Source organism: Rhinatrema bivittatum, chromosome 2, assembly GCF_901001135.1.
Source record: "Rhinatrema bivittatum chromosome 2, aRhiBiv1.1, whole genome shotgun sequence".
In the NCBI taxonomy this organism is placed as follows: Eukaryota; Metazoa; Chordata; class Amphibia; order Gymnophiona; family Rhinatrematidae; genus Rhinatrema; species Rhinatrema bivittatum.
This window is the reverse complement of record NC_042616.1, coordinates 159810985-159829582: the sequence shown is the minus strand read 5'-3', so window position 1 is coordinate 159829582 and position 18598 is coordinate 159810985. Positions and strand designations below refer to the sequence as shown.

The window sequence follows — 18598 nt, the reverse complement described above, 5'->3', positions numbered from 1 at the left end:
CTCTGGGCTCTGAGAGGCTCGCAGGAAGTTTGAGCTGTGCAGTATCTATTACTTCCATGCTGTGCTTGCGATAACTGTGGGTAGGGTTGCCAACTGGCTCCAGATTTTCAAGACTGCTTGATCCATTCCTGGCTTTACCCCATTGCATGCAGGGGCTTGTAGGCCTGATTTCCCTATTGCAATCCATAAGAAATGTAAGACTACAAATCCCTGCATGCAATGGAGTAAAACCAGGACTCTTGTCAACCTGTCCTGAAACTCTGAAGTCAGTTGGCAAGCATAACTGTGAGAATTCCAGCACTGCATGACTCAAAGTGATTCAAAACTGTGCAGATCCAGCAAGAGATGGCAGAAAATGAGTTACTGGGAGGAGGGAGGAAGAGTGAGCAGTGGGAGCTGGGGTGATGGTGACGACAGTGAGCAAGGAGGCTAGTGAAAGGGGGAATGACAGTGAACAAGAGGGGTGGAGGATGGGTGATGGTGAGAAAGGGAGCTGGGGAAGTTAGGGTGGTGACAGTGAGCAAGGGATTGACAATGAGCAAGACAGCTGGGGAAGGGAGTGAAGTGACAATGAGCAAAGTGGATGGTGAAGAGAATGGCATGACAATGAGCACTGGGGGCTGGGGAAGGGAGGGGGTGACAGTTGTTAGTATTGTACAATCCACACATTCAGGCCGATGCAATATCATCACGGGGAAAATGGGCGCTTATGACTGAGAGCCCATTCTCCTAATGTGCGCTGATCGATCTCTCCAGGGTGCCTGATTTAATATTTAAATCGGCTGCCGCAGCAAAAAGGAAATGCTAGGGCAAATTGTATGCCCCTAGAGCCTCCTCAGCAGCGGGCGCCCAGGAAAGGTCAGTTGTTAGCCAGTTAGGAAAACAGACGCTCAATTTTACAAGCATCCCTTTTCCTAATCTGTGCACAACCACAGGTTAGGAAAATGGACACTCGTTAATTGAGCGTCCCTTTTCCTAACTTGATCGCTGGCACACTTTAAAATTATTTTTTTTTAAATGTTCTCTTTTTTGTTCCTCCGCCACGATATTAAGCAGCAGGAAGTACAGAAAAGCAGTATTTTTTGCTTTTCTGTACACTATTTGGGCTGCTCAAAAATTAACGCCTGCTCCGGGATGCATTAATTTCAGTGGGTAAAAATGTACACGTTGGGCGCATATTTTTTTTGCTTTGGGGGAGAATAGCTAATAGCCTCATCAACTTGAATTTAGCTTCAAGGGGGTTAGCTGCACGTTTTGGATGTGCTAATCCCCTTATAGCATAAGGGGACGTGGACGGGCGTCCAAAACGCGTGTCCAACCACGGGTTAACCAGTGCGCTCGGCTGAGCACACTGTATTGCATCAGCCTGATTGTAGTTCAGCTGCCTGTGTTTGGTATGACTAGTCCCAATGATTATCTGAATAATATTGTTAAAAACTTGCAGGCTGGTACTTCCTACTGCTGATCTTGTGCCTAGGATGGAAAAAATCTGGGGGTGGCAGACTGATTGAAGATTTGCTGCCTACCAGTTACTGCATCTCAATCAGTAAAGAAAAGCCCTCTACTTCCTATACCAGCTCAACCCAGGCTGCTGCAGAGAACAGAAGAAGAGGGGGAGCAGAGTAAAATAAAGCTGCTTTGCCCTTTAATCCAGTCCCTCCCCTTCTGTCCTATGCAGGGAACAGGAGAAGAATGGCTGAGGCTGGAACAGACAACATAGAGCAAAGAAGAGCCACTCTGCTCCCCAATCCAGCTCCTCCCCTCCTTTTATTCAGGGATAGGAGAAAAGGTGATGAGCCTGGAGCACACAGAGCTAAGAAGAGCTATTCTGCTTCCTAATCCAGCCCCTCCCATTCTATTTCCCCTTCCATCCTATATGGGAGTGAGGTCTGGGGTCAATCATTAACCCCAATCTATACAGAATGAGACAGATCCCGAAAAAAAAAATCCTGCACTTCCAGTTCTGTAAACAAATATTTTATGTTCACAGAAACACTTCTAATAACATGGAACTCCCCCTCCAAGAAAGGGAGAAAAGGAAGTGCAGACTGCCATTTAAATGAACTGCAGCAGAAAATACAATATGCCAGCCTGGGAAAGCCAGAGCAAGACTAAAAATGTTATCAGACCCCTTACTCTGAAGGTGATTAAATTACTCTTGAAAAGATGACTCAGGCATTCAGGTAGAGTATTTGCATGTGACAGCCCCCCTGACTTCTGCTGTTAATTTACAGTGAAATATCAGTTCACAAATGAATAATGAGAAAGACCTAAATTGTTGATCTCTAACTGAAAAGAGTCTTAAATTGCAGAGCTCTGACTGAAAGAGGGATTTGTGTGGGAAATGTACTTGAAGACAGCCCTAGTAAATAAACAGATGCTCACTCTGAATGACAAGAGAGGTCAGGGGCCTTGGATACCCGATTCTCAGTGCAGAGAAAGAAGGCTAGACAGGATAGAAAAGCACACATTTTCTCTTTCCATAATCCTGCCTGGATCTTGACCTTGTGAGCAAGAGGAGGTGGCCTCTTGAGGCTGGATAAAAAGAAATAACTGCTCATAAGCTTAGCTAAACTCGAATCACTAAGAACATAATTGCTGACCAACGAGCAAGCCATGAGCCTAGTTGCGTTATATTCCCAAGCAAAGAAAACACCTCCCACTGAGGAAGGAAAGCCTAAAGACATTGGCTGTACAGAGGTCACATTAGTTCTCCTAGGAGGACTGAGATCCCAGCAGCAGATTGGAAGTTGATCTTGGATTCTCCAGGAGGGCACAGACTCCAGTAACAAATCAGGAGGTGACTTCAGGTCCCCCCAGGAAGGTACAAACTCCATCAGCATACCAGGCGGTGGAATTAGGTTTCCAGGAGGGACCTGTTAGAACGGAGCGGAAGTGGAACAGAGATGATGGCAGCAGCAATTTGGACACAACAGACCAGCAGTACCCGCCGACCCAGCTGCATTTCTTCACAAGGTAAAACGTGAGGTAAAGGGGGCAGGATAATGGTACTTGTTCAAATGGGAATTCAAGAGGTCCCTCCTATTCTCTATGATGGTATTCAGTGGGGACTAATCACCCCAAATAGCTAAATGTGCTTGCTGTCTTGTAGAAATGTAGATATTGGCTTAGTCTGAGGCTATTATCCATGTGTAGATAAATGTGATATCATGTAGCGATGTACATAGTCACATAGATCTGTATATAATCATATAGTCGAAAAAAAACTTGTATAAATTTGTAAATACTGCCAGCCCTGTTTATAATCTCATTTGATTTCCTAGGGTGAAGGGAGGAAAGTCCTACTCGTTACCTTCTTTCCCAGGTGGAGGCACCAGGTGCCAAGAACACAGGGGCTGATGGAGTCTTCCCTGGGGGGGGGGCTCTTGTCAGGTTGGTGCTGGACCCAGCAACGACCAGCAAGGTAAATGGGCATGGGGGTATTACAAACAGGTGTAAACTGAATTAGGACACAAAGAATATTTAGATTCTAGTGTCATCTCTATAAATTACCCACATACTCCCTCCACTGCTAGGCAAACTGTGAAGTGACAGAAAATCCTGCAAATTACATACTCGGCACATATGTAGCAAACCTGTACCAAAGTAGCACTGACAACCAGAAATCAAAACAGCAGTAAGTTGGCCTATAAAAAGGTGGTAATGCAAATACTGGAATGTGCCATATAATACCAATACACCTCCTATGGCGAGGTGAGGAAATTAGAACAAGCTGGACTGCTTCAGATCCCTACACAGAAACTACACGCTAGTAGAATATCTCATCTCCTAGCAGAATCCCTCACCTCTGTCATTCATGCAAACCATGGCCAGAACCTCACCAAATACAGAATAAGTGACCACAAAATAGAAAGTGTATAGTGCAGACAAAAACTGAACCAGATGCCCTGAGTCGACAGAATCTACATACAGTGCAACACCGGAGAAACAGTAACAGAAATGGATTTCTTTCTGTACTATACAAAATACAAAGATATCAGAGAAACACATTTCCCAAAGCTGACAGAGAAAATTAAAGACTTCCCACAAAAGAACAAGCAGGAAAAATGTTGTATAAACCTGAGGGAATCAGGAGAAATAGCAGCAAAAGATATGGTATCCTGCCACTAAACCAGAAACATAATCTGATCAGCACCATATCCTTTCTGTACCCTGCAATTTTATCTTACTGTTATCACTGTTTTGTTAATGCTTTCCCATTTTGTTTTAACCACTGTATATTACTTAGCAACACATGCTGACACTGTCATGCCAATAAAGTTATCTGAATCTGTCTTGTGCAGGGAACAGAAGGGGAGAGGAAAGGATGAGCAGACAGCAAAGAGCCGCTCTGCTCCCTAATCTAGATTCTCCCCGCCCCCTTGTGCTGCCTTTTACCTGGGATCAGGATGGGATTAGGAGCTGAACTGACGCAGCAACAGGCCTGGAGCTCCCTACGCTCCTGGGACTCAGAACTCAACTGCCACCAGAGGTGAGGCGGGGTGGTGGAAAGGAGGAGAAGGAAGTGAAGTCCCGAAGGGGGTAAATATCTGAACAGTATGAGAGGGGGGTGGTAAGGAGAGTGTGTCACGAGAAAATGGGCAAATGTTTGGGAGTTGAGAAAGGAACTGAATGCTGGGGGGCGGGGAAACACAAAAACAGAGTGAATGCCATCTCCTCCCCCTTCTCTCAGACGGCAACGATGCAACCTTGGATTGTTTTTAGTTTTATAAATGTAAAAGCTAGACATGCTTGCCACTGTCCTTCAGAATGTTCTCATTCTTTCTGAAGAATCTTCCCCTGACCTTCTGCTCCCTGTATTCTGAACTGGCAAGGGGTGGGGGGGGGGGGGCAGAGGAAGGGATGACAGCACCAACGGTGGTGAACATCTAAATCTGTCGCTGATCAAGTCACAGCGGATCCATAGTGACCCCCCAATCTTGTGCAAGGATCAGGAGAGGAAGGAGTGTTTATAATTACATTGGCTCTCCTTCCGCTTCTGCATAAAAGTCAAACTTCTTGTACAGACCTACAAATGCATTCACTCGGCAGAGACTCATTGCCTTTCCTCTTTCATTTCTCCGTAACGCGTATGTCTGTACAGTCCGGCAAATGCCTAAGTTAAATGACTTCCTGTGCAAAACCCGAAATTAGCGCCCCCCTCTGGTGGCAGCTCTGGCCCATCACTCCCTCCACTGGCAGTAGCAGTGGCTCTGGCAAAGTATGCCCATCTCTCTCCCACCCTCCCCATACACTTCCCTCACTGTCTGCCCAGCACCAATATCCCTTCTGCCCTGCTCTCTCTTTCTCTGATGCCCACAGGGCCCTGCATCTCCCTCTTTCTCCCTCCCCACCCCTTTTCCTGCATAGCAGAATCCCCCTCTTTCTCACCTCCTCCTCCCTGCAGGCTGACCCTTCACCTCCCATCCCAAACAAGAAACCTCCTTCCTCCTGGTCAGTGTTCCTGAGCCTCCTGCTTGCAGACATCATATGGAAGGCTGCAGGAGGGAGGGAGCAGAGGCATTCTTTGGAGCATGACACCCTATGCAGCCACACAGGTCGCACACCTCATAAGCCAGTCCTGACAGTATCTAAATGAACAATAATACTAACGGGAAAAGTTTTACAAAGTGTAAAAAGCTACTAACCTTCCGTTGAAGCATCAAAAAACTTTCCCCAGTGGGCATAATAGACAGATCCACCTCCAGCCCAGGGAAAGCAAATTAATCTTGAAACAGCTTCCGGCCTTTGATGGAAGCAGGTCACTAGTTTTTCCATCCTTGTAAAAAAGACAGTTAAGGACACAAGGACATAAGAAGTTGCCATACTGGTTTCAAGATATCTGGTTAAGTACCATGTTATTCAGCCACACAAGACTGGATAACAAAAATGTAACTGGCTATATTTGAACATAGCCGGTTAGGTTTTTGTTGTCATGTAGTGTAATGTAAAAAGTTATGCCAAGGACACAACAACAACAGAGACTGTATGTTTCTCAGAATTAAAAGTTTTTATTCTTATGCACATAAGGAAGTCGGCTCTTAAAGTTGCAGAGTCTGACTTAATCAGGTATCCAACTGACTCCACTTAAATACACTTGAATTGAGATTACAAGGTGAAGACATTTGCTAACATTAACATTCCTAAATGTCCTGGGAACCCTAACTAACTTTGAAGACATGCATTTTCTATAGCTCTTCATTGTGGTATCTAAAACTACAAAGAGATACATTTGTCTTTTCTGTTATCTAAGTGTGAGGCAGTTTCAGGGACAGTTTCAAGATCTAGCAATGCCTTCTGGAATTCTTTTGGTATTTTTCCATTGAACAGATGCTTCTAATAAATTTTATTATCTCAGTCCCTCCTTAGGGGCATTGCTTTAAGAAATTTCCAATATACGATCACTCATAGTGATTAATCTATTAAATTCTTCACCTGAAGATACATTCTGGAGTACTGCAAGTGTCGCCGAGAGCATGATTTTTAGGAATGCTTCTCTTACATAACATTGATAACTTGAGGCTGATAATATTCAGCGGCTTACTGAATATGGACCCCATAATGTTTATTTTCATTGGTAAGTCAAGACACATTACATTGAGGTACAGAAGGTATTTCCCTGCCCCCAGAGCATTTACAATCCAAGGGCCTAATTTACTAAGGCTTTTCTCCCATTGACAGACCGATACAGAAAGAAATGCAGGAGAGCAGGCGCTCCGTGTTGAGCGTCCGCTCTCCCGATGCGCGCCCAACCACCTCTCCTGGGTGCGCGATTCAGTATTTAAATGAGGTGGTGCACTAATAAGGAGGCGCTAGGGACAATAGCGTGTCCCTAGTGCCGCCTTATTAGTGGTAGAGGTGGCTGTCAGCTGGTCCGACAACCGATGCTCTATTTTACCAGCGTTGGTTTCTGAACCCGCTGACAGCCACAGGTTAGGAAAACGGACGCCGGTAAAATTGAGCATCCGTTTTTCTAACCCCTGACCGGCAGGCAGATTTTTTTTTTTTTTACTTTTTTTTTTAAGTTTTAGTTCCTCCGACTTAATATCGCTAGGATATTAAGTCGGAGGATGTACAGAAAAGCAGTATTTTCTGCTTATCTGTACACTTTTCCAGGTTGCTCAGAAATTAACGCCTGCCAGGGGGCAGGCGTTAATTTCTGAGCGTAAAATGTGCGGCTTGGTCACACATTTTACTTTCAGTATCCCAGGGACTAACTAACAGCCTCATCAACATGCATTTGCATGTTATGAGCGCTATTAGTTTTTGGGGGAGGTGGCCGCACGTTTTCAACGCGCTAAACCCTTTACTGTATAAGGGGTATTAGACGTGTGTCGAAAACCCGTGGCCAATCGCATGCTAAATACAGGCCAATCGCATGCTAAATACAGGCCGATACAGTACGGTGCGCTCGGCTGAGCACACCGTACTGTATCGGCCTGTTTGTGACTATAGGGAAAATGCTTAGTAAATGAGGCCCTAAGTTTGTACCTGGGGTAATGGAGGGTGATGTGTCTTCCCCATGGTCACAAGGAACATCAGTGGGATTTGAACCCTGGATTCCGAGATTCTCAGTCCACTGCCTATTTTCATGTAAAATCTGTTATTATAAATCCTTACTTTGTAATTGTGTGTGGCATGGCCAAAAGGGTGTGAAGGGGTGCAAGGCTGTAAGGTTCACCTAGGGTGCAAACTATCCTGGGACCCAGCTCAAGGCCTCTGACTGAGACATGTCTCCCACATAGAATATACATTGTATGGGTTGGGGGGTGTCACATATTTTTTTATTGATTTGTTTTAGAAGTTACATGTTAATAACAGCTGGATTTTGTTGACTGATATGAATTTTTCTGGTGCAAAATTATCTCATATCTAGGTCATCCCCATCAGTCCTAAGGCTTTGTATTGGAGTTGAAATATTTAGCAGTTTCAAAATTCAAAGATTGTGCTTTAGATATCATTTGAAAGTAGATTACTACAATTTTCCATGGGGACTGTCCACCAAATAACCACCCCTCCCCTCAAATAAGCTACTTGCCCACTATTGGCTCTACAAGAGAGAGGCCTCCCAGAATTGCTCATCAGAAATCTGGCCGCCTTACCCGAACTCACCACAACGTTAAACGCTGGTCAGATACAGAAGTGATTGTTAGGAAAAAAAAGAGAAGCCCATGAATAGCTCTACTAAAATCCATGGGCAGGGGAAGGAAGAGAGCAGCACAGTAATAGTTTGCAGAGGGTAGCACCAGCCCTGTGAATATGCATGAAATAGATTTATATACAATGGAGGCAGAACATGCAAATCTGTCTCATGCATATTCTTTATGGATATCCTGAAAACCCAACTGGCCGGGTGTATTCAGAGGACTGGGTTGAGAATCACTGCCTTTGAACACTGTTTTGGAAAGACGCATAATTAAAACCAAAAATCCTGCCTGCAGGTTTCCTCTCTCCTCCCAAGAATATGCCTTTGGCTATTTGATAGTGCAATCGTTAGGAAGAATGCTGAAAACAATTACATGCATACAATAATTTTTCTGTGCAGGAAAGGGATCTGTTATTTATTAGAATTGTCTGAGGCAGGAGTAGGCAACTCTGGCACTTGAGAGCTGCAAATCAATCAGGTTTTTAGAATATCCACAATGAATTTACATGCAGTGGAGACAAGGCATGCAAATGCATCTCATACACATTCAGTGTGGCTATCTTACAAACGCAACTGGAATGTGGCACTCGAGGACCGGCGAGGCCTATCCCTAGTCTGAGGACTGCAGAGGTGAGTCATGGGGTGACCCAAAGGCCATTTTGTCACCCTGAAACTGCAATAAATGAACAGGGAAATAGCAGAATAAGGACCAGGAACCAGGAAATGGAAATAAGAAACCAACTTCAGTTTTTTATCACTGCTCTTTAAATTGACCTTCAGCTCCAAAGGAATCTGTGATCACCTTACACTGAATAATCTCCATTGTTTTTCTGTCCTATTAAAAAAAAAGTGATTAATTGGGTAATGAGGATTATAGGTTCCTTTTGTAAACTGTGAATGACAATGAATCACTTTATGTAGGCACAATAATTATTTCTTTCCTGTTCCAGTTAAACAGGCCGATGCAATACAGCATGTAAAAAACGTGCATCCAAACTGGGTGCATGTTTTTTGAACGTGCACACATTCACCCATCCTGGGTGCTCGACGCAACAGTCAAATGAGCTGCTGCGCTAAAAGGGATGCGCAATGGGTAATTTGTGCAACCCTAGCGCTCCGCATTGGGCACCGAGGAGAAGAGGCTACACGTCTAGAACAGCCTGGCCAGAGCTCCCTCCCATCATCCAGCAGGGCTGTTCCTGATTGATTCTTTTCATTGACAATTGTCTGTGAAAGGACCAATCCCCTTTCAGGACAGACCTCTGAAAGGGGATTGGTCCTTTCACTGACATGTGACAGTGAATGGACCAATCGGCAGGAAGTGAAGGAGTGAATAAATTAATATCACGTGACCGTCACTTAATATTAATGTATTCACACCTTCACTCACTGCCAGCAGGGGTTGGGATTAGGCCAGACCTTGGGGATGCTGCTTTCAGTGGTTCCCCCTATGGGGAACCACAGAAAGCAGGATTTGTTTTTGTTAAGCCCTTGAGCGGGACATAATTCTGATTTCTGTGGCTCCTCCTGTTTAGTATCGCTAAGATACTAATAGGAGGAATCACAGAAAGCAGGATTTTTTGGGGGCTTTTTTGCCAGCCCTTGAGTGCCGCATGCTTTAAAACCTGCTCTTGGGCAGGCATTAAATTTGCAGCCTTAAAATGGGTGCCGTGGATGCATGGCAATTTTTTGCATTGGGGATACTAGCTAATAGCCTCATCAACATGAATTTAAATGTGATGAGCACCATTAATTACGCTGGGGTTTGGTTGCGCGTTTTGGACGTGCTAATCCCCTTATTGCATGAGGGGTTTTGGACGCGCATCCAAAACACACATCCAAGCATGTGTAAAGCTGTGCGCTCAGCAGAGTACACATATTGCATTGGCTTGAAATAGCTTTAAAATGTTAGCATTGTCTGACTCAGGGACTTAGACATAGTGATACCAGCTCTAATTTCCTCATTCTTCACCTCCTACCCATCTACTCTCTCCTGCCGTTATGTTCCTGAATTCTTTTGTCTTCACTAGATTGTAAGCTGCTTGGAGTAGGAGCTGAATCTTATATATATCTATAGAATACTGTGTACATCTTGTAATGCTATTAACATGATTACATGATTAGCCAAAAGATCTTCATTCAAAAATTGGAAGAAGGATCCAAAAGAAGAAACTAGGATAATGCATAAGCATTGGCAAGTTAAATGTAAGACATTGATAAGAGAGGCTAAGAGAGAATTTGAAAAGAAGTTGGCCGTAGAGGCAAAAGCTCACAGTAAAACCTTTTTAAAATATATCCAAAGCAGAAAGCCTGTAAGGGAGACAGTTGGACCGTTAGATGATCAAGGGATTAAAGGGGCACTTAGAGAAGATAAGGCCATTGCGGAAAGATTAAATGATTTCTTTTCTTCAGTGTTTACTGAAGAGGATGTTGGGGAGGTACCCGTAATGGAGAAGGTTTTCATGGGTAATGATTCAGATGGACTGAACTAAATCACGGTGAACCTAGAAGATGTGGTAGACCTGATTGACAAACTGAAGAGTAGTAAATCACCTGGACCAGATGGTATACACCCCAGAGTTTTGAAGGAACTAAAAAGTGAAATTTCAGACCTATTAGATACATTTGTAACCTATCCTTAAAATCATCCATTGTACCTGAAGACTGGAGGATAGCTAATGTAACCCCAAGATTTAAAAAGGGCTCCAGGGGCGATCTGGGAAACTACAGACCGGAAAAGTGTTCTAAACATCAAAATCACAGAACATATAGAAAGACATGATTTAATGGAACAAAGTTAGCATGGCTTTACCCAAGGCAAGTCTTGCCTCACAAATCTGCTTCACTTTTTTGAAGGAGTTAATAAACATGTGGATAAAGGTGAACCAGTAGATGTAGTGTACTTGGATTTTCAGAAGGCGTTTGACAAAGTTCCTCATGAGAGGCTTCTAGGAAAAGTAAAAAGTCATGGGATAGGTGGCGATGTCCTTTCATGGATTACAAACTGGCTAAAAGACAGGAAACAGAGAGTAGGATTAAATGGACAATTTTCTCAGTGGAAGGGAATGTGGAGTGCCTCAGGGATCTGTATTGGGACCTTTACTTTTCAATATATTTATAAATGATCTGGAAAGAAATACGACGAATGAAGTAATCAAATTTGCAGATGATACAAAATTGTTCAGAGTAGTTAAATCACAAGGAGATTGTGATAAATTGCAGGAAGACCTTGTGAGACTGGAAAATTGGGCGTCGAAATGACAGATGAAATTTAATGTGGATAAGTCCCAGGTGATGCATATAGGGAAAAAGAACCCATGCTATAGTTACACAATGTTAGGTTCCATATTAGGTGCTACTACCCAAGAAAGAGATCTAGGCTTCAAAGTGGATAACATATTGAAATTGTCAGTTGAGTGTGCTGCGGCAGTCAAAAAAGCAAACAGAATGATGAGAATTATTAGAAATGGAATGATGAATAAAACAGAAAATATCATAATGCCTCTATATTGTTGAAAAGCGCCTCACCATCAGGCGCCAGCGAGCGGGGAGGCCACCCTCCATCCTGGGCCCCCGCAAGAAGTGAACACCATCTTAAATAATAAAAAAGAAACGGAACTATCATCAGGAGGTGAGGGGAAATGGGTGACTGCGATGTGTGACCATGCCCCTCCCCCGACGTCAACTCTTTGTGCTTCATTTACTATTTTTTTCTTTTACGTTTTCTGTTAAGTAACCTTTTTTCAAGTTCCTACCTTATGCCTTTGTTAACAATTTTATTATAAATGTTCTCTGTATTTGACTATGGAAATATTTTTTCCTGCTTTTTCTGTTTTATGTAAACCGGTATGATTTGCATTTTAATGTAAGAATGTCGGTATATAAAAATTATAAATAAATAAATAAATGTATTGCTCCATGGTGAGACTACACCTTGAATTCTGGTCGCTGCATCTCAAAAAAGATATAATTGTGATTGAGAAGGTACAGAGAAGGGCTACCAAAATGATAAGGGGAATGGAACAGCTCCCCTATGAGGAAAGACTAAAGAGGTTAGGACTTTTCAGCTTGGAGAAGAGACGGCTGAGGGGGGATATGATAGAGGTCTTTAAGATCATGAGAGGTCTAGAATGGGTAGATGTGAATCGTTTTTTTACTCTTTCGCATAATAGAAAGACTAGGGAGCACTCCATGAAGTTAGCATGTGGCACATTTAAAACTAATCGTAGAAATTTCTTTTTACTCAATGCACAATTAAACTCTGGAATTTGTTGCCAGTGGATGTGGTTAGTGCAGTTAGTATAGCTGTGTTTAAAAAAGGATTGGATAAGTTCTTGGAGGAGAAGTCCATTACCTGCTATTAATTAAGTTGACTTAGAAAATAGCCACTGCTATTTCTAGCAATGGTAACATGGAATAGACTTAGTTTTTGGGTACTTGCCAGGTTCTTATGGCCTGGATTGGCCACTGTTGGAAACAGGATGCTGGGCTTGATGGACCCTTGGTCTGACCCAGTATGGCATGTTCTTATGTTCTTATGGTAGCAGTAGTATTAGTAGAGTATAGTAGTAGTATTAAAGGGCTTTTCCCATTCTGTGTCTATGGGACATATGTGCAGTTTCACTTCTGTGTAAGAAATAATAAAATCATCACAGTGTACGCTGCTTCTTGAGATCACAGTACATGACAAAACAGCCTCTTAGAGTCAGATAACGTTTAGCAAGCTCATTCTTGCCAGTGTGCATTCACAAATAAAGTTAATTTTTAGAAAGAGCTTGTGAAATTCCGGAAAGCTCTATTTGTCAATTAATAGTAGATGTGTTTTATTTCTTGTTGTAAGAATTTGTAGGTTGGGGGGTGGAAGGCTGTTGTGGAGCAGAGTGGGGTGAGGGGAAATAAAATGCAAAATGACATTGTTAAACTGACAAATGTGTGTAAAAGGAACAAGTGTATAATATACTGTAGAATTCATTCAGATTGTCAAAAAAGGGAGTTAAAAGTGTAATTTCTTCAACCAATGAACTGGCCAGCACTCAGCTGGACTTTCACTGGCAGAGGCAGTGCATTCCTAAAGTTACAGCCCAATATGCAGAATACATATGTAGTGTATAACTAAGATCAAGTTGCAGGGTCTGAGCTAGTTGCTGAGGACAGTCCCTTCATGTTTTTATGGCTGAGACTGAGAACCTGTACAGTACGAGAGACTAATGCCCTGCCACCAGACTCCATTGGGGACATGATTAAATCACAGCCATCGACAAAGCAGGAAGATCAAACCTCCTATTAAAATAATGTAGTGTGAGCAGAAAAGCCGGCAAGACGGCATGTGAACAGTTTCACCTGCACAAAAAAATTAATAAATCACCAACCTACCTTTATATATGCTTAAGCGACATTGAAAACCAGGGGCTCTGCTGTTTTATACTAGAGCTGTTTGCTGCTCTGTCTTCATAAAATGTCACTCTCGGTTTCTCTTATTAACTAGTTAGGCAGCTCACAGTTAAAGTGACAGTGTACCTTCCGGGGAACGTCCCCGGCTTTTAACATGCATGCAAGTATTAACTGCTTACACTGAAAAAAATATATCTCTACAGAATAAATATTCACTTTGGATCTTTATAGATACTGCAAATACCCAAATTATTTTGATGACTTATGTCAGAGTAATAACCAGAAATATGTCATCTCTGTGCATATACTAAGAATTCCCTAGTCCAAACAAATACCCACAATACTGATTACCTATTTAAAGGAAAAGAAGTTTGCACTAGTATTTTCTAGAAACCTGTGGAAAGGAACAAATTCTTGAAATTCAATGGTTTGCATCCACTGTAATTGAAAAGAAGTTTGCTGATAAATCAGTTTTTCAGATTAAGATGGCTATGTTAGGTTAAAGAAAATATACATCAAACACAATTCATGAGGCAGCAGTTTTTGAACAATGTGTCAAACCTCCCCACCCCCCAAAAAAAAAAACCAACCAACAACACATACATTAGAGGTTAATACGCTAGCCAGAACCTCCTTTTACAGAATTCTCCACAAGAGATCTCAGATTGACAAACATGCATTGTACAGTATTCAATTCTTCCATTAGATGTACGTCACTTCATTAGCGTACCATTAGCTTTTTCTGCATGGGGAGTTAATTCCATTTTTACGTGTGTGAGTAAATAAAATGTGAGACTTTTAAATGCATATCTAAAAATGAACAACAAAAAAAAGAAAATGTAAGGGACAAATGATTGTAACCCACAGCAAAAGAGGAAAAGTGTACTAAAATCAGGTGTTGTTTTAGTGTTCATTTAGGATAACTGACTGCTCCTTTAAATAAGCAATCAAAATTGTGGGTATTTGGTCTAGGTTATTTCAGAGGAAGACGTTCCTTATCCAATCAGTTTTTATTTTCTTCCTCCTTGGTAGTGAGCACACCAGATTTCTTGAAACCCCTGCCCCCCATGTCTTACCACCAAGGTTTGTCACAATCAAAATAAGAAAAAATGGTGAGGCTGTAGGCAAAACAGCCAGGCTTCTAGGTCCCCCTGGCTCTGCTGGAAAGTCCCAGTCTCCCAGCCAACTGCCAGTAAGAACATAAGAACATAAGAACATGCCATACTGGGTCAGACCAAGGGTCCATCAAGCCCAGCATCCTGTTTCCAATAGAGGCAAAACTAGGCCATAAGAACCTGGCAAGTACCCAAAAAACTAAGTCTATCCCATGCTACTGTTGCTAGTAATAGCAGTGGCTATTTTCTAAGTCAACTTAAGTAATGGACTTCTCCTCCAAGAACTTATCCAATCCTTTTTTAAACACAGCTATACTAACTGCACTAACCACATCCTCTGGCAACAAATTCCAGAGTTTAATTGTGCGTTGAGTAAAAAAGAACTTTCTCCGATTAGTTTTAAATGTGCCCAATGCTAACTTCATGGAGTGCCCCCTAGTCTTTCTACTATCCGAAAGAGTAAATAACCAATTCACATCTACCTGTTCTAGACCTCTCATGATTTTAAACATCTCTATCATATCCCCCCCTCAGCCGTCTCTTCTCCAAGCTGAAAAGTCCTAACCTCTTTAGTCTTTCCTCATAGGGGAGTTGTTCCATTCCCCTTATCATTTTGGTAGCCCTTCTCTGTACCTTCTCCATCACAATTATATCTTTTTTGAGATGCGGCGACCAGAATTGTACACAGTATTCAAGGTGCGGTCTCACCATGGAACGATACAGAGGCATTATGACATTTTCCGTTTTATTCACCATTCCCTTTCTAATAATTCCCAACATTCTGTTTGCTTTTTTGACTGAAGTACTGATCTGTTTGATTTCAGGTTGCAGTGCCCCATAAACCAAGCTGGTCAGTATCAGTCAAGCTTCTACAGCTGACAGCTGGGTATAGCCTTGCAATGTGGGCAGGAGCTGGGCAGACTGGATGAGCCAATTGGTCTTTTTCTGCTAATGCCTATGTTACTACCTTAGGCCTAGAATCATCATTTTGCTATAAATTTCGCATGAATAGTGCCCACGCTAAAAAAAAGGGGGCATGGTTAGGGTAATTTTCAAGATACTGCAACATGCACTATTTTACTGCATCACATAGGTATTTTAGTACAATGTGCATTTGTGATATTTTCACAAGCTGAGAAGTGCTCAGACAGGCTTTTAGAGAGAGAGCCTCTTTATAAGGCTCTCATATAAGTAAACTATTTATACCACTGTAAGAGGGACAATTAGTAACTGAGGGTGAGGTTTTGGTGGTAGCCTAGGTTTTGGGGGCAGTTTTACATGCACAGTCAGAGGTACGAGCAGCACAGTAGACATCAGTGAAGATTTTATGTGATTTGGAATGAGGAAAGGTACACAGAGATAAGATTTGTACATTGTACTCTCGACCTAGCTTGATGGCAGCTAGATAGAGTGTGCATCAAGCTAGGTAGAGAGTACATTGTACACAGGATAAAATCTTTGAGACCAGAGGATGCAAAAATGTTATCCACACAAAAAAATAATGGCTCTTAAAATGGGACCAATACCTGAAACCATTGGATAGCCTGAAGGAGAAGTCAAAGGTTTTTGTGGATTTTATGTAATGTTTGGCCAGCTACCGGACCACCCCATGACTGGCCACACTCACCATAAGACGCCGCCAGCTCTCCCTGAAGCCATGCCTCTTTGCAGCATGGACTCTGCCGTTCCAGGGCATGCACTCAAATCCTTTGTAGGCCCTGTGGCAGGAAACCCAGAGGATCAAAACCAGACAATCAGGCCAAGACAGACAAACAGGTAGAGACAAGAGACTAAAGGACAAATCAGGGCAAACAAGACTCTGAGGACCAGGACAAGGCAGGCGGATAGGGCAAGGCAAGAGATGCAGGGCAAGGGCAGAAACAGGGCAAAGCAAGGCAAGACAGCTGGACAAAGAGGCAAGACACAGAGAACTAGCAACTCACACTGCAGACAAGGCAGGAGGATCTGTTGCTAATACATTGGTAGGATCAGCTGAGAAGTTTAAATAGCTGGCACGGGTACCGCATGGTACCGCAGGAGGCTTTCCCATTGTGGATCCTGCATCCTTCGTCGTGAGCTGTGCGCACATACACCTAGGAGGCAGCCATGGAGGAGGCAAGATGGCGGCATCCTCGCCGCGGGGAGAGCTGAGGGTGAATGTGGCAAGTTGTAGGGGCCTTCACGCAACAGGCCAAACATTACAACGGTAACTCTGAGTCAGCCCAAATATATAAAGTAGATGAACCCTCTAATGCAAGAAGCTCCAGGAATTCCCGGGGATGCCACCCAGAGTCGACTAGCATTGAAGGAAAAGTGCAAGCTAACTGAGCTGAAAAAGAAAAACCCGTTGAACATCCTTATAGTCAATCAAATGTTTGGAGGGAGACTTAAGAAAAAAAAAAAAGCTCCAATCTCTAGAACTCTCAGTCTTAGCAACAAACATTTGTCTCTAGAGGTGGTGTCAAGTCCAAGGTGTCTGTTAAAATTAAGGATTCCTCTCCCTGTTCCTTCCTTTCACAGAACGCTCTTTGGCGATGGGAGATAAACTTTAGCTATAGGAGGTAGTGGCTGAGATGGAATCTTAAGTATTTAAAGCATATATTTTTTAGACATCTCCTTTGCTGAAATTAAGTCCTCTTGGGAAAGTTAATCAAACGCAAATTCTTAGACTTGGAAATGCTGTCTGGGTTCTCCAGTTTATGATGTATAATGACATTACCTTTCAGCTGGGGTAGACTCATTTGTTTGGATATGAACCATTTTCTGTTCCAGCTGATCCAATCTAGACAGTGATTAGAACAGAAGGTTGCAAGCTAGGGTTCAAATCCCGCTGCTGCTTCTTGTGACCTTGGATGAGTCGCTTCACCTTCTATTGCCTCAGATTCAAACTTTAGTGCCTGATTTACTAAGGCTTTTCTCCCATTCTGTGTCTATGGGCAAAATGCTTAGTAAATGAGGTGCTTAGATTGTGAGCTCTCTGGGGACAGGGAATTACCTGCAGTACCTGAATGCAATCTGCTCTGAAGTGTCTTGTGGTTTATTGGAAGCCTACATGAGCCTGAAAAAGATAAGTGCCAAGAGTGGCTTAAACCTTGTTGAATGTGAAAATAAGTGAAATGTGATTTTGAATTTAGCAATGGTTAAATGGACAAATGCATAGAGGGTTTTCCCCCTTGATGGCAGCTTTAAATGACTCCATGCACCGCTAAGAATTGTCAGGTTGACATTATGCGGGAGAGCTGTCTGTTTTTTCCCCTATTTTTCCATTGCTTTAGATAGATAGATACATATATGTGTGGCTACATGTAGGTTTTGAATTAAGAAGAAAGAATAACAAGTAATTAAGTAGAAGATAAACATTTTTCTTTTTAATAAAAATCTTCAAAAACATTTTTTGTACATAAAAAAGTAGGGTGTAAATTTGAATATTGATTACAGGTCATTTGGGGGAATACCAGTGAGTTCATGTGGTTATATGATACATAAGGTTCGATTTGTTTTACATTTTTGCTCTTTAATATGCATCTTGATTCTTAACACTTAGGGGTCGATTTTAAAAGGAGTGTGCGCGCACACATGTGCGCCGGATTTTTAAATTCAGTCCTTAATTGAAGCGGACTGGGAGGGAACTGGGGGAGGCCCGATTGAGTCGCTGCCCCTAAGTTACAAAATCCCCCCGTGTGTGTGTGAATCACGGGCCGCCCGCACATACATGCGCAGTATTTAAAATTAAGGAGCGGAGAGGGAAGGAACTTCCCTACCCCCCCTTGCCTAATCTTCCTCCCTTTTCCCTCTCCACCCTGACCCCTAACCCCTACCTAGCTACCCCAAATGTTTTTTTTTTTAATTTTACTACTTACTACTCCTTTGGAACAGAAGTATTTTCCGGTGTGTGCTTCCCTGGGACAGCAGCTTGGCTGGCCGGCCTCCGTCCCGCCCCATCCAG

General features: G+C 42.8%; 1 protein-coding gene across 1 annotated transcript in view; it reads right to left on the bottom strand.

Moving 5' to 3' along the window:
- LOC115084228 (S-acyl fatty acid synthase thioesterase, medium chain-like) overlaps positions 1-13631 on the bottom strand; it is a 38727-nt gene extending 25096 nt beyond the window's left edge. The window contains exons 1-2 of the mRNA XM_029588813.1: positions 13520-13631; positions 5649-5779 (exon numbers count right to left, since the gene is read on the bottom strand). Coding sequence (XP_029444673.1) covers positions 5649-5778 — 130 coding nt within the window. The 5' untranslated portion in view covers position 5779; positions 13520-13631. The remainder of the gene's footprint in view (positions 1-5648; positions 5780-13519) is intronic.
- Positions 13632-18598: the final 4967 nt, after the last annotated feature.